The sequence below is a fragment of the Chrysochloris asiatica genome, unplaced genomic scaffold (genome assembly GCF_000296735.1).
Source record: "Chrysochloris asiatica unplaced genomic scaffold, ChrAsi1.0 scaffold00027, whole genome shotgun sequence".
Classification (NCBI taxonomy): Eukaryota; Metazoa; Chordata; class Mammalia; order Afrosoricida; family Chrysochloridae; genus Chrysochloris; species Chrysochloris asiatica.
In genome coordinates this window covers 16,371,357-16,385,844 of record NW_006408545.1, presented here as the reverse complement: position 1 = coordinate 16,385,844, position 14,488 = coordinate 16,371,357, and the positions used below count along the sequence as shown (strand labels likewise).

At 39.8% G+C, this 14,488-nt stretch overlaps 1 protein-coding gene across 1 annotated transcript in view; it reads left to right on the top strand.

Moving 5' to 3' along the window:
* RPF2 (ribosome production factor 2 homolog (S. cerevisiae)) overlaps positions 1 to 14,488 on the top strand; it is a 54,769-nt gene that overhangs the window by 11,354 nt on the left and 28,927 nt on the right. Inside the window, exons 4-6 of the mRNA XM_006839928.1 lie at positions 6,678 to 6,717; positions 7,790 to 7,871; positions 8,717 to 8,793. Coding sequence (XP_006839991.1) covers positions 6,678 to 6,717; positions 7,790 to 7,871; positions 8,717 to 8,793 — 199 coding nt within the window. The remainder of the gene's footprint in view (positions 1 to 6,677; positions 6,718 to 7,789; positions 7,872 to 8,716; positions 8,794 to 14,488) is intronic.

Genomic DNA, 14,488 nt, shown 5'->3' with positions numbered 1-14,488 from the left:
ATGGGCTTCCCTTTTCACTCTTCTTCTTGAGAAATTTCAAGATGCCACTGTTAGTCGTTTTTACGTAACTTAGGATTTAATTTTCAACCTATTTCCTTTTTTGTCTGCTTGTCCCTTTCCACAATCCTTGTTCAGACCTTTTTCTAGTTATAAATAGTTCAGGGCCGGCTATGGCTGCTTGGTTTTAATTGGGAACTGTCTCTTTAAATTTCGAGGAGATCTGTGTGCATGCATAGTAGAACCCTCCGAGGGTAGGACTGTTGTGTCCATTATCTCTGCCACCCCTATAGTCACCAGAATGGAGGTGCTCAGACAGAAAGGGACCAATGAACAGATGCCAAAAGAAAAGAATGTCCACACCTTCATCTCCGTGGTTCTGCCAGGCTTCTGTGGCTGCTCCGATCCTTCCCCTGCTTGGTCTTACACAAGATGGCGGCTCCTGGAGTAGCTGAGCGTCCAGAACTAGAAAGCAATGGAAATCTTGCTCTGCCACAAATTCACCCAGCTATAAGCCTTCCAACCTTCTAAATATTCTTTTATATGTGGTTCAGAGTTGTGGGACTGTCCCCTGAGCCTCCTTGGTCGGGTATTCTGTTTTGTTGCTGATGGAACTTCTTACTGCACTTCCACCCAATCCGCCATCTTGTTTGTTCTCCACCTGTGTTCACTTTTGCATTCCTCCCTGTGTCTCCTGCTACCTTCATCTTTTCTCTGCTAACCTCTCTTGTATATTACCTACTATGTCACCCATGTTAACATGTTGTTTACCCTTTAGCCCATAAATAATTTAACTTTTTACAACATTGGTTGCATATAGTGTTAGTCCTTTCGTAATTGACTAATTTCACTCAGTATAATGTTCTGCAGGTTCATCTATGTTTTGAGGTGTTTCACAGATTCATCATTATTCATCATTTTGTAACGTTCCATTGAGTGTATGTACCAAAGTTTATTTAACCTTTCTTCTGTTGATGGGCATTTAGGCTGTCTCCATCTTTGTGATAAGCCTTTTGTATACAGCATATTGAAAGGTCCTGTTTTCTTATCCATTATTCTCTGTGTATCTCTTGACTGGTACATTTAATCCATTTACATTGTGTGTAATTACCAATAGGTATGAATTGATTGCTGTCATTTTTGTGTGTGGTGTTTTTGATGTGTGTGTGGTGTTGCTGGATTCTTTGTTCTACATAATTTTTTGTGCTGAGTTCATTTTGTTTGTAGGTTTTCTTTTCATTTTAATTTCTGTTGTGTTAATGTTTACTAAAGCTTTCTGATTTACCTCTTTTTTGATGTGCAGGTGTTTTTTGTTGTTTTTTTAAGGTTATCCTATAATTTATTATTTTTTTATTCTTGCTTTAAACAGTTTGTTTTATTTTGAAATCTAGATGACTTCCTTAACATTTGAAAGTTTTATATACACACTATTCCCTTGTTTTGCATTGTAGTTGACTTCACTAGTTTGTTTTACTTTAAATACTCTTTTATCTGAATTGAGTTCCAGGTGGTGGTGTCATGTATGGTAATCTCAGATTATTGTCTCCTGTGGTTTGTTTTCAGTTCAAAGCATTTTTTGTAAAGTTGGTCTTGTCATTACAAATTCCTTTAATTTCTGTTTATCAGGAAATGTCTTAATTTCACTGTTGTATTTGAGGACAGCTTTAGTGGGAATGATTGTTGGTTGGCAATTTTTTTTCTTTCAGAGTTTTATGTATGTCATCCCATTGCCTTCTTGCCTTCATGGTTTCTTTTGAGAAATAAGAGCTTAATCTTATTGGTTCTCCTTTGTTAGGTAACTTTTGTTTTTCCTGAGCTACTCTGAAAATCTTTTATTTTGGAAAGTTTGATTATAATATGTCTTGGTGATTTTCTTTTGGGGTCTATCCTGTTTAGTTTCAATTGACTTCTAAAATGCTTATCTTCTTGTCTTTCAGTCATTGGCAGTACCCAAATAATCTTTTGAATTCTTTTTCAGTTAGTTCCATTACCTTTTTTCCTTAGAAATATTTTCTGGCTCTGCATCTTGTCATTTGTTTGAGCTTAATCTCTCTTGTTTCTTCATGTGAGCTAAAATTGTCTGTTGTTTCCAGGGCATTATGGAATTGTCATATTAGTGAAAAATGGACAGTGCAGTTGTTGAACTCAGAGGGGAGAAATCTCTGGTGCAATTCAAGGAGCTCACGGGGTGGTTGTGGAAGGGACATGACAGCAGAGTTCTGGCTCTATTTAAATAGAGTTCCTGTTGGCCTCTGTGTTATCTTGGTTCAGGGCTCTCAATCTGGAAGTAGTTCGTAGGGACCCTTGATGGAGTTAGTTTCAGCGTGTGTTAGGACCACAGGGAAGCTGGGGGCAGGGTTAAATTTTCTTCTGGTGGCTCTCAGGGTTTGTAGATCTGGAGCTGAGCCCACCTGAATCCAGGCACCAAAATGACACACCAAAACCTGCAGCCAGCCCCCAACTCAACGTTGGCATGGTTCCTAACCAAGTGTCTCCAAACTCCCAGAGAGAAGGGTCTGTGTTAAGATGGATATGAGAGTGGGTGATGGTCATGGGGAGTGTGAGGAACATGGAGAACTCAGACCTTTCATGTTGTCCACATGAATCTGGTCTGCCAGGCCAAAGCTGCTCACAAGACGGTTGAGCCGTGTCTGGCCAACTGTTTACCAGTCAGTTTCTCTCTTTCCCTACCTCCTTAGCCTCTCCTCACTGCAAGCACTCCATCTATCTCTCTAACCTTTCTTCTGAAGTTCAGGGTGCCATAATTTTCATCTCCTTCTGTTTTATTTGGTCTCATATGTTTGTTGTTATGGGTCTGTGTAGTATGCCTGCTTAGTCTGCCATCTTGCTGTAAGTCTGATCTTGATAATTTTTAAATGTTATTGTCAATTATTTAGTAGAATGCCCCTCAGTTTGGGTTTATCTTAAGTGTTTTCATGAATAGACTGAAATTGTGAGCATTTTTTGGCAATGTCACAAAGTTCCTCTCATATCATACCAGAGATATATGATGCCATTAGGTCTCACTACTGGTAATATTCACCTTAATTAAAACTAGGTCTATTGAGTTTTCTAGTGTAAAGTTACTATTTTCACTCCTGTATAATTGTAAGTATTTTGGAGGAGATACTTTGAGACTATGCAGAGACTATGCTAATATCCTTTTTGTAAACTTTTACTTATTAACTTTAGCATCTATCCGTGATTACTGTAGTATTCTAATGATTATGTTCTCTCTTCCTCTTTACTTCTACATGTATTAATTTGAATTCTCTGGGAAAATCTCTCTATTCTCTAATTTGTTTATATCAGTATGGACTCATGGATGATTTTTGTATTCTTCTGGATTATGCAATGCAATTTTATTTTGTTGCTTGGATTGTTCTACTTTTGCTCATTAGGAACTTTTTCAGGTTGGCTCATGTGCCCTTTCCACCTGACCCTATTTTAAGCACTGCCTTACTTTCTGGCATCACAAGAAGCTCCAGGCTCAGGCTGTATTGAAAAGAAAAGTTGCCCCCATCCTGGAATTGATCATTTCGCTATAGAACCATGGTTCCTTATTTTGGAGACCAGTAACTTAGAAACCAGTATCTGGATGCTAACTAAGTGTACTCATTGTTATTACCTTTAGGTATGGCACTGTAGGATAGGCACTGGACTGCTAACCACAAGGTTTCTGCTTGGAAACTATACAGGATTGCTATAAGTCGGAACTTATTCAGTTAACAACAACATCATACTAACCTATACACATATAATTAAATTTGTTTCTGTCTGTATTGAATAGCCTTGAGCTCTTACAATGTTGTTATTAGGTGCTGTTGATTTGGTTCCGATTCATAGCGACCCTGTATAGAGTTTCCAAAGCTTTAAATCTTTGTGGAAGGAGAATGCCTCATCTTTCCACTGAAGAGTGACTGGTGGACTCAAACCTCAAACCTTGTGGCCCACAGTCCAGTGCTTAATCATATGAAGCCACTGCACTCCCAGTTCCTATAATACTTACTATATATATAAAAGAATATCATGTTAATACTTCTGCGTTCAATCCAATATTACAGGCGGCTTTATTCCATCCTGTAACTTATTTCTTCCTGTAAGAAACATGATTCTCATTATCTGTAATTTAACTTAACTAGACATCCCCGCCTGCCCCCCTGCTGCTCTTCCCAAAACAACTCTGCTTCAGCATTTTGCTCTGTGTATTTACGGTCAAAGTGACAACAGCAACTACAAAAGCTTAGATAGGCACTCTAGAGGACAGTGAGTTTATGTTAATGAGGGAAGAAAACAACTCAGAAAAGGAAGGGAGAATGGTTGCATACCTCAAAGAATTAAATCGTTGTTATTAAATGGTACGCACAGAAACTTTTGAATTGGGGTGGTTGGTGTGTATAGTCTCAACAACACCACAGAAAAATTTAGCAAAAAAAAAAATATTAGCCCATGTTCATTTGTCAGAAGCATTACTCTAGTAATAGGTCTTATAAGTCCTTTTAAGTATAATGCTTGTGAAGTAGGTAATTGTTTTGAGCTTCTGCACCTGGACTGTTTTCCATTGCTTGAATGTCTCTTCCCCTATGTTGGTTTGTGGTTTAAGACACACCCTACACTGACTTGGCCTCTTAACCATAATAAAGGAGACCTGTTCCCAAAGGCGGAATTCTGGTGTGGCATTATGGGTTAATGCATCAGACTGCAAAGCCCTTTGAACTTCGAGGTCAGGTCGGTTGGCGGTTCAAGCTTACCAGCTGCTCCTCAAAAACCCTGTCCAGGGCTGCTGTGGGTCAGCACTGACTCAACAGTACTTAACAACAACAAATTCCCAGTGGTGAAAGTTAAAACAAACCTATTTATTTTACGTAGTTTGGATAATACTTAAAGAAGCAAATACTCACCCATAAACAGGTACTATATAAATTTTGATGTATTTCTCTAAGTATGTTTTTTATAACTGTACTTTTAGTCTTAAAAAACAAAAGTCTATGATTTTTGTCTCTTTAAATTAAAAAAAGTCATTTATTTACGTAACTAAAAATCAGAAATCATATAGTGAAAATATAAATAGGACAGCCACCAGTATTACCCACTGCCATTGAGCCAACTCTGACTCTTAGTGAGCCAGCAGGACAGAGTAGAACTGCTTCATAGGATTTCCAAGACTAAATCTTCATGAGAGCATACTGGCACAGAGCAGCTGCTGGGTTAGAATCGCTGATCTTTTGGTTAGCAGCCGACTGCTTTAGACACTGTGCCACAAGAGTGCCACCACTATTCGTTTCTTAGATATTTTCCGGAATTTTTTTTAATGCCATTTTTAAAGTACAAGTTATCCCCTTCTCCCCCTTCACATGAAAGACAGCATGACTTGCATTTCCCTACCCACCATTTTTCCATCCTCTACTACTACTGGAATCCTGGTGTAGCACTGTAGCATAAGGACTGGACTGCTAAGTGCAAGTTCAAACCTACCAGTTGCTTCTTGGAAACTCTGTACAGGGTCACTATGAGTCAGAACCCACACAACAGTACTTAAACAACAGCAACAACTATTAACTATGGTCCAGTCAGACTCATATTCTTCACTTACCAACAAAGGAGCCCTGGTAGCAAAGTGAGTTAGGAGTTGGGCTGCGAACTGCAAGGTCAGCAGTTTGACTATACCAGTTGCTCCTCAGAAGAAAGCCTCATTTTTCTGTTCCTGTAAAGATTTACAGTCTCAGAAACCCTATACAGGGTTGCTCTGTCTGGGAACTGACACCATGGTACTTCAGGAACTCTCTTTTTGCTTTTTGAATACTATCTATCTAGCTATCTTTTTGTGTATGAATTGCGTGATAGTTTATATGGGAGAACATTGGTTTACATTTATCATTTCATTGCAGTGATTACAGTCTCCTCTGTGCATCATCATTCAATAGTATTTGCTTCTATTCCCGGTTTTTGGTGGTTTTCAGGGGTGCGGGGGGGGGGACGATGTACACAAAACCCTCAGGAATATATAATCACTAAACAACCAAAGGGCACATTCTGCAAGCCTGCTTCCTGGCTGCCAGTACACAGCCTTTCTCTCTCCATGAGTCTGGAGTCTTCAGCTGCTCTGTCTCTGCATGTCCTCATCTCTACCTCCATCTCTGGTGTCGCTGCTTCTCTGGATAGGTTCCCATATTCCACTTGTGCTCTTCTCCCTTGATGGTCCTAGGGTCCTCTGTTCTTGGACTGTAAGATTAACTACTCCCCACTTTTTGTTACAAAACGCTTTTTTGAATATTCTTAAGCTTGTTTGCATCTCAGACCCTTTGCTAATTCGATTCTTTCTTCCTGAACTACTGAGAACCTTGAAACTTTTGCATTGTTAACTCATTCATTGGTCTCAACTCAAATGATGACTTCTTATTCTTGAAAGCTAACAGTTGTTGTTTCATTAATTCCTGCTTTTTGAAATTGCTTTTTGTTCCATTCGGAGATAAGCTCTATGAAAGCAATGGTCTTGTTTGACGTGGACACTGTAGCATCCTTAGATCCTAGAATGGCAGTGCTGGCTCAGAGCCTCTAAATAAGTGTTTGAGTAAATAAATATCCTCCCAGCTGGTGCTTTGTACTTGATTGGTAAGGCAAATTAATTTAACAAGATCACTAAAATTTGGGTTGCCTTTTTTTTTTTTTAAACATCTTAGGAAAAACATCACAAGGCCATTTGAGGATCAAACATCACTGGTAAGTACAAGGAACTTTAGATGTGAGAGAACATATAAATGGTTTTTAATCTTGTATCAGCCAAAAATAATCTCTGGGGGGAAAAAAAGATAAATTGAAATATAGGAAATAGCTCAAGCATGTTTTGCCTTAATTTGCTTATTCCTGATTCATAGTTTTAAATTTTTATTGTAAAATATATAATAAAGCATTTGTTATTTCAGCCATTTTTATATGTACAATTCAGTGATGTTCACAGTGTTGTATAGCCATTATCACTGTTGATTTCCAATTTTTTTTTTATCATTCTTAAAATAGAAACTCGGTACCCTTTAAGCAGTACCTCATTAGTTTCTATGTCATTAATTGATGAGACTGTTCCAACTGACTTTTGAACTGGAAAAGACTGGATCTAAGTTTTCTTTTGAGCTAGGAAATCTCAGTAAACTAAAGTGTGTGGGATGTAGAGATTATAAACATCAGTGTAAAAGGACCTGTCTAGGGTTGGAACCCTGCAAGTTCTCACTTCTTTCAAATTTGTAAGGGAAGTCAGGGGCATTTGGGAGAGAGAAAGTATCTCTTAGGAGTAGGAGTATCATAGATCTGTTCCTGAGTTCCTGCTGGATGCAGAAAATGGAAGTAGTCACCGCTGGTGTGACATGCAAATTTGAGGGCAAGATTTCTGGGTGGATGAACTTTCAAAGAGAAGTAGTTGTATACATTGTAAACTCATGAATCTCATTATAAACACCCCAAACCACTATATTGACAAATTTATGTAGAAGATGTCTATATAATTGCATAGCTGAAAACAAAGTCTCATTTTATTTATTCACCTAATAGTTGATCTGTGTTTTTAATCTTGAATTTACATTTTTTCTGTAAGTACTCCAAATCAGAAAATTTTAACGGAAAATCTAGAAATAAAATAACTTTCTTCCATATGTTCCTATTTGGTTCATTCTGTCTTCATTAACTTCTACAGGAGAAAACTAATACACTTTTCCTATGAAAGAGTTTTTATCTAGTGTAGATGTAATATTCAGGTTCTTTTATTTATTCATTGAGTGATGAGATTTCTTTGGCTTTTTAGGAATTCTTCTCAAAGAAGTCAGATTGTTCTTTATTCATGTTTGGCTCTCATAACAAGAAGCGACCAAATAATCTAGTAATAGGTGAGTATCATTACATTCTCATGTTTGTAATTAAACATAGAGTTAATGCTATGATATAGACATAACTGTGAAGGTGTTGAAGACTCAAGAGCAATCAAATACACTCTGAAGCTGGTTTTCTTTTTTTTTTCCCCTCCACTCTTCTTTGTCACACAGAATATAATTTTTTTAGCTATCATCCCCCAGGTAAAGAATGGGGCATGTAAATATTACCCTGGTGTGACACTGTAGGATAAATACAGGACTACAAGGTCAGTTTGAACCAGAAGATCAGTGGTTCAAAATCACCAGTCACTCCTTGGAAACCCTGTACTGGGTCGCTGTGAGTCAAAACTGACTCGACAGAACTTAACAACAACAATCACCTAAAATTGTAGGATTTTTTTCTAATATGGAGTGTACAAGGGTGCCAGTCACTCCTTGGAAACCCTATACTGAGTTGCTGTGAGTCGAAACTGACTTGACAGCACTTAACAATAGCAATACCTAAAATTGTAGGATTTTTCTAATATGGAGTGTACGTGGGACCTTCAAAATGTTGAGGAAAAGTGGAATTAAAATATAGTAGAATTTTTCCATGAACTTTTTGAAGTTCTGCTTCTCTGAATAAGGTCTCTCATTCTGCTTGGGAGTCTCCTTGGGGGATGTAAGAAGAAAAGAAAAAGGTATTAGGGCATTTTGGACAGGTAGACAAATGGTTACATATGAAGGGATTCAAAAAGTTCATGGAAAAATGGAATTAAAAGATAATAGAATTTTTTTCCACAAACTTTTTGAAGCCTCCTTGTATAAGGCAACTGTTGGGGAGAACAAATTGCTTAAAAGAAAATGTATTTTCCTCCTAGGCCGTATGTATGACTACCATGTGCTGGATATGATTGAATTAGGTATCGAGAAATTTGTCTCTCTAAAAGATATTAAGGTAAGACACCATAAGAGTAAATGGCATTTTGTAATGTTACTCTTAGGCAGTGGTGCTGTCTAGTGGTGAAGAGTACTGACATTGTTTTGTAGACTAAGAAAGAATGGGCAACTTGGACATTGGCTACCCAAAATGGGGCCGGGGGTGGGGGTGGGATGCCTACAAAGGCAAGAAGTGACTGGCTTACAAGCTTTCAAGAGGGAAACTAGATCTAGAGGGCGTGGAGGAAGGTAGAATCTCCAGTGAGTAGTATCCAACCTGTCTAGGAAGGGCTGATGAAATGAAATACAGATGGGTCTCTTGTGATGCAATAGTGAATAATTGTTATCAGGAATGATTGTGAGGATTAGAAATGTAAATGTAGACTAAGAAAGAACTTTGCTTTTATTCTGGTGTACTCTAAGAAAAAACACAGGTTTATCCGTATAGGGTACCAGGATTTCTCAGTTTACCTTATTGTTGTTAAGTGCCATTGAGTTCCAACTTGTAGTGGCCCCATATAGGATTTCCGATGAGCAGCTGGTGGATTTGAACCACAGACCGTGTGGTTTGTAGTCCAGTGCTTATCCTACAGCACTACACCAGGAGTCTTTGGTTTACCGTAGTTTTTTTTTTTAATGTTTTATTGTGTATTGTGTGATCGTTTACATGGGAGAAATTCGTTTTCCATTCATTCTATCATACATCGTTTCATTGCCATAAGTACCATCCCGTCCATGCATCATCACCCAACCAAAGGGTATACCCTGCAAGCCTGCCCTCCCACCCCACGGTTCTCAGCACACAGCCCCTTCCCTCTCTGGATCTCAAGTCCCCAGCCACTCCATCTCTTCACGTCATTCTCTCTGTCTCCATCTCAGGCCTCACTGTTTCTCTGGGTGGGGTCCCGCTCTCCACTCTTCTCCAGTGATGGTCCCAGGGCCCTCCGCTCCTAGACTGAAAGGTTAATCACTCCCCTCCTTGCTATTAAGTATCCACCTTTACATTTCCAGTCCTCACAGTCAGTCTTGATAACAATTATTCACCCTTGCATCCTAAGAGACCCATCTGCATTTCTTTTCATCTGCCCTTCCTAGACAGGTCAGATATTACTCACTGGAGACTCTACTGTCCTCTCCCCGCCCTGTGGATCTAGGTTCCCTCTTGAAAGCTTGTAAGCCAGTCACTTCTAACCTTTTGTATCCCTTCCCGCATTTTGGGTAGTCAATGTTCAAGTTGCCCATCCCTATCTACTCTTTGTGTGGAGGGGGTGGGAATAATTCTTGGAGCAGGGATTTGTTTCCTCTTTTGATCTATTGCATTTATAGGTGCAGGTCAAGTTTATCAGGTTGTATCAGATGACACTTTTTTTTTCCCCCTCTTCTTTCTTCTTCGGGTTGAGCTCTGTTCATCCAGTCATTGAAGTCAGGTCAAGTGGGTATCATCTGCTAGTGTGGGTGTTCTTGCGTCTGTCCGCCCTCTTCTTACCAGCTGATTGCTTGCTCTCCACTCTAGTCCTCTGTGGCTGTGTCCCTGACTCTGAGCCCATGAGTCCCCAGGTCTTGCCTTGCTGCTGGCCGACCAGGTCTCCACCCGATTACCATAGTATTTTATTATTTTTATTTTATTTTTTTTATTTGAGGTTTTTATTGTGGATTGAATAAAAGTTTACAGGGCAGATCATCAGTTTTACATTCAACAAAACATTCACCTTGTTCATTACAATAATTACAATCCCCTCCATGTATCATCAGTTAACAGTGTTTTTCTCTATTCACTTTAGCTTTTATTTAAACACTCAGGCATGTATAATAATTTACACCACCAAAGGGCACATTCTACAAGTCTGCCTCCTGGCCGCCATCTCTTAGTCCCTCACTTCCAATGAATCTAGAGTCCTAAGTTGCTCCCTCTCTCCATGTCTCCATCTCTACCTCCATCTCTGGTGTTGCTGCGTCTCTGGATAAGGTCTCTCGTTCTGCTAGTGTTCTTCACTTGTGATGATCCTAGGGTCCTTTATTTCTGGGCTGTAAAATTAACCACTCCCTTGTTTTTGTTATGAAACTTTTACCTTTATATTTGTGACAGTGGCAATTAGTCATGATAACAATACTCACTATTGAATCATAAGAATCTTATCCCCATCTCTTTTATCTAGACCCATCTAGACAAGATGAGAACTATTCAGTGGGGGCTCTTTCTTTCTCCACACACTATTAAACTATGACTGGCTCAAGACAGCTCTGACTCATAGTAAACCCTGAGTTTCCAAGGCTGTAAATTTTTACAGGAGCAGCTAGCCTTCTCTTTCTTCTGCCATAGCTACCTATGGTGGTAGTGGTGGTTATGTGTTGTTAAATGCTGTTGAGTCAGTTCTGACTCATAGCGACCCTATATAGGATTTCCAAGGAGCAGCTGATGATATTGAACCACTGACCTTGTGGTTCAAACCAACCTTATGGTCCAGTGCTTTATCCCACCGTGTTTTACCAGGACTCCATAGTAACTTATGCTGGTGGTAGTGATGTTGTGCCGTGGAGTCAGTTCCAACTCAGCGCCCCTGCACAGGGTTTCCAAGGCTGTAAGTCTTTATGGGAGTAGAAAGCCTCATCTTTCTCCTGTGGAATGGCTGATAGTTTCTAACTGCTGATCTTAAGGTTAGCAGCCTGACTTGTAACTACTACGCTACTAGAAGTCCTTATGGCGATCTATAGGACAGAGTAAGACTGCTCCGTAAGGTTTCCGAGGCTGTAAACCTTTATGGAAGCAGACTGCCACATCTTTCTTGTATGGAACAGTGGAGGAGTTCAACAGCCAACTTTTTGGTTAGCAGTCCCAACCCCACCAGGGCTCCTTAGTAAATATAATCACTCTTTTTCCCAGTTTCCCAATAAAAAAGGGATACACCATGCAACTTTGGTAGAACTCCTAAACTAAATATCGGTACACTGAGTTTGGGGAAAGGCTCTCGGTCAACCACCCCAGCCTCCTCAGGTACCTGGTGGAACAGTGGCTAGAAATTGGATGTGGTGGTGGTGGTTGTGTGCCACCAGTCAGTTCGAAATCAGAGTGACTCTGTGTAGTGTTTCTGGCGCTGTAAATCCTTATGAGAACAGAAAGCCTCATCTTACTCCTGTGGAGCGCCTGGTAGATTCAAACTACAGGCTTGTGGTTAGCAGTCCAGCTCATACTCCATTATACTACCAGGGCAGAATATTTGTTTCAGATCTGTTTTGTCCATGTAGATGATGTTTTTGACAAGTCAGTTACTACTCTAAAGTATAAAATAGGTGTAACAGTACATGCGAAAGTGCTTATCAATGAAGCCAAATATATGGGAAGGTGTTTTGTAATCTTCTTAGACTGATGCCTGAGAAGAGTGGGAGCCAATACTGTTACAGTTCCACTTTGGAGCCATGTGTGAATGAATCCCTGGAAATGAGCACTTTACCACTACTGCTAGCTCAGTCAACAGGTCAGGTGCTGTGAGCACTGATGATGCATGCAATCCAACCCTCTGTTTTGTCCATTTTACTTCTGAAGCAAGGAAACTGACCCAAAAATCAATACTGCTCATTAGGTCTCATTCGTAATTGTTGTTGTCCAGTGCTGTCAAGTTGGTTCCGACCCATAGTGACCCTGTATAGGGTTTCCAAGGAGCATCTGGTGAACCTGAACCGCCGACCTTGCAGTTCAAGCCGACTTTGCAGTCACGTACGTGAACCCACAGCGCTACACCAGGACCGCTCATTCTTAATACAAACCATTGAAATTGAATACTAAAATTTCACTTATGGAGTATCTACAAAACTCTATGGAGTCTTGGTGTAGCGCTGTAGGATAAGCACTGGACTGCTAACGAGGTCAGCAATTCTGAACTATCAGCTATTCCTTGGAAACTGCCATGGTACTTAACATAAAACTATATATAACTATGTTGTTGTCAAGTGCCTTCAAGTTGGTTTAGTCATGGTGTGGCAGTGGAGGATAATCACTGCTAAGGTGGCAATTCAAACCCACCAGCAGCTTCTTGGAAACGCTCAGAACCATCTTACCATTGCCACCACTGCCATCAAGTCAATTCTAATTCATAGAGACCCTATAGAGCAGAGCAGAACTGCTCTGTAGGATTTCTGAGACTGGTAATTTTTACAGGAGCAGAAAACCTCATCTTTCTTTTGTGGAAAGGCTGCTGGGTTTGAACCACCAACCTTATGGTTAGTGGACAAATGCTTAAACCCACTGTACCACCAGGGCTCCTTGTAATTATTCTATGAGCCTTTTTTTTTAAGATGATCAAAATTGTGGAGATGGTTATTCTGCTTGAAACAAACCTCCATAAACAAGAGGATTAAATTTTAAGGCAAGTTAATACTGTTTTAGATAAGGTACAGTGCATTGCATCTGTCTTAGATTTTATTTTTTGAAAGTTTTTGATATGCTGTACATTTTTTTTTTAAATTTAATTATAAGAATTATTATTTTTAAGGGGTTGAAAGCAAATGCTGTTGAATGGTGATGCATTGAGGGGATTGAAATCATTGCAATGAAACAAAATATGATAGAATGAATGTAAAGCTGATGCTCTCCCATGTAAACTATCACTCAATTCACAATAAAAACTTTAAAAAAAAAAAAGTATTTTCTTTATTTAGAAAGGTAAGTTCAAAAGATTAGTTCAAAAACTTTGTTGTTGTTGTTGTTGTTAGGTGCCATCGAGTCATTACCGACCCATAGTGACCTTATGCACAGCAGAAGGAAATACTGCCCTATCCTGGGCCAAACTCACTACTGTTGCCACGTTTGAGTCCATCAATGCTGCCACTTGCCCAATCCATCTCGTTGGGGGTCTTCCTCTTTTTCTCTGACCTCCCACCTTACCAAACACGATATCCTTCTCCAGCGACTGGTCCCTCCTGACAGTATGTCCAAAGTATGAGAGACAAAGTTTGACCATCTTGGCCTCTAAGGAGCGCTTTACATGATTATATTTTAAAATATTTACATGATTATATTTTTAGGACTTATGGTGTGGCACTGTAGGATCAGCAGTTCAAACCTCCCACCAGTTACTTCTTGGAAACCCTATAAACAGTGTTGCTGTGAGTCAGAACCAACTCATTGGCACTTAACAACAATACACCACAGTCCTGGTATGGAGCTGTAGGATAAGCACTGGACCGCAAGGTCGGTTTAAACCACAAGGTTAGTGGTTCAAACCTACCAGCCACTCCTCATAGGGTTGCTATGATTTGGAACCAGTTCTATGGCACTTCACAACAACAACAGTATTACAGTACTTACAGTACTTCGAATTTTTAATGTTTTCCCAATTTTTGTAGTAAAACTTTTCTGTTGGCAGTCTTTTCTTTATTTGGTTTAGGGTTTTCAAACTGACATAACCCCATTGCCATTGAGTCATAGTGACCCTATGGGACTTAGTATAACTGTCCATAAGGTTTCTAAGGCTTCACAGCTCTGTGGAAGCAGACCACCTCATCTTTCTCCTGTAGAGTGGCTGCGGTTCAAACTGCTGACCTTTCATGTAACAGCCCACTGCTCCACCAGGGGTCCTTGTGGATGTGACTTTGTTGTTGTTGTTATGTGCCATCGAGTCGATTGCGACCCATAGCGACCCTGTATAGGGTTTCCGAGGGTGTAAATCTTTACGGGAGTAGAAAGCCTCATCTTTCTCCCGCGGAGCAGCTGGTAGTTT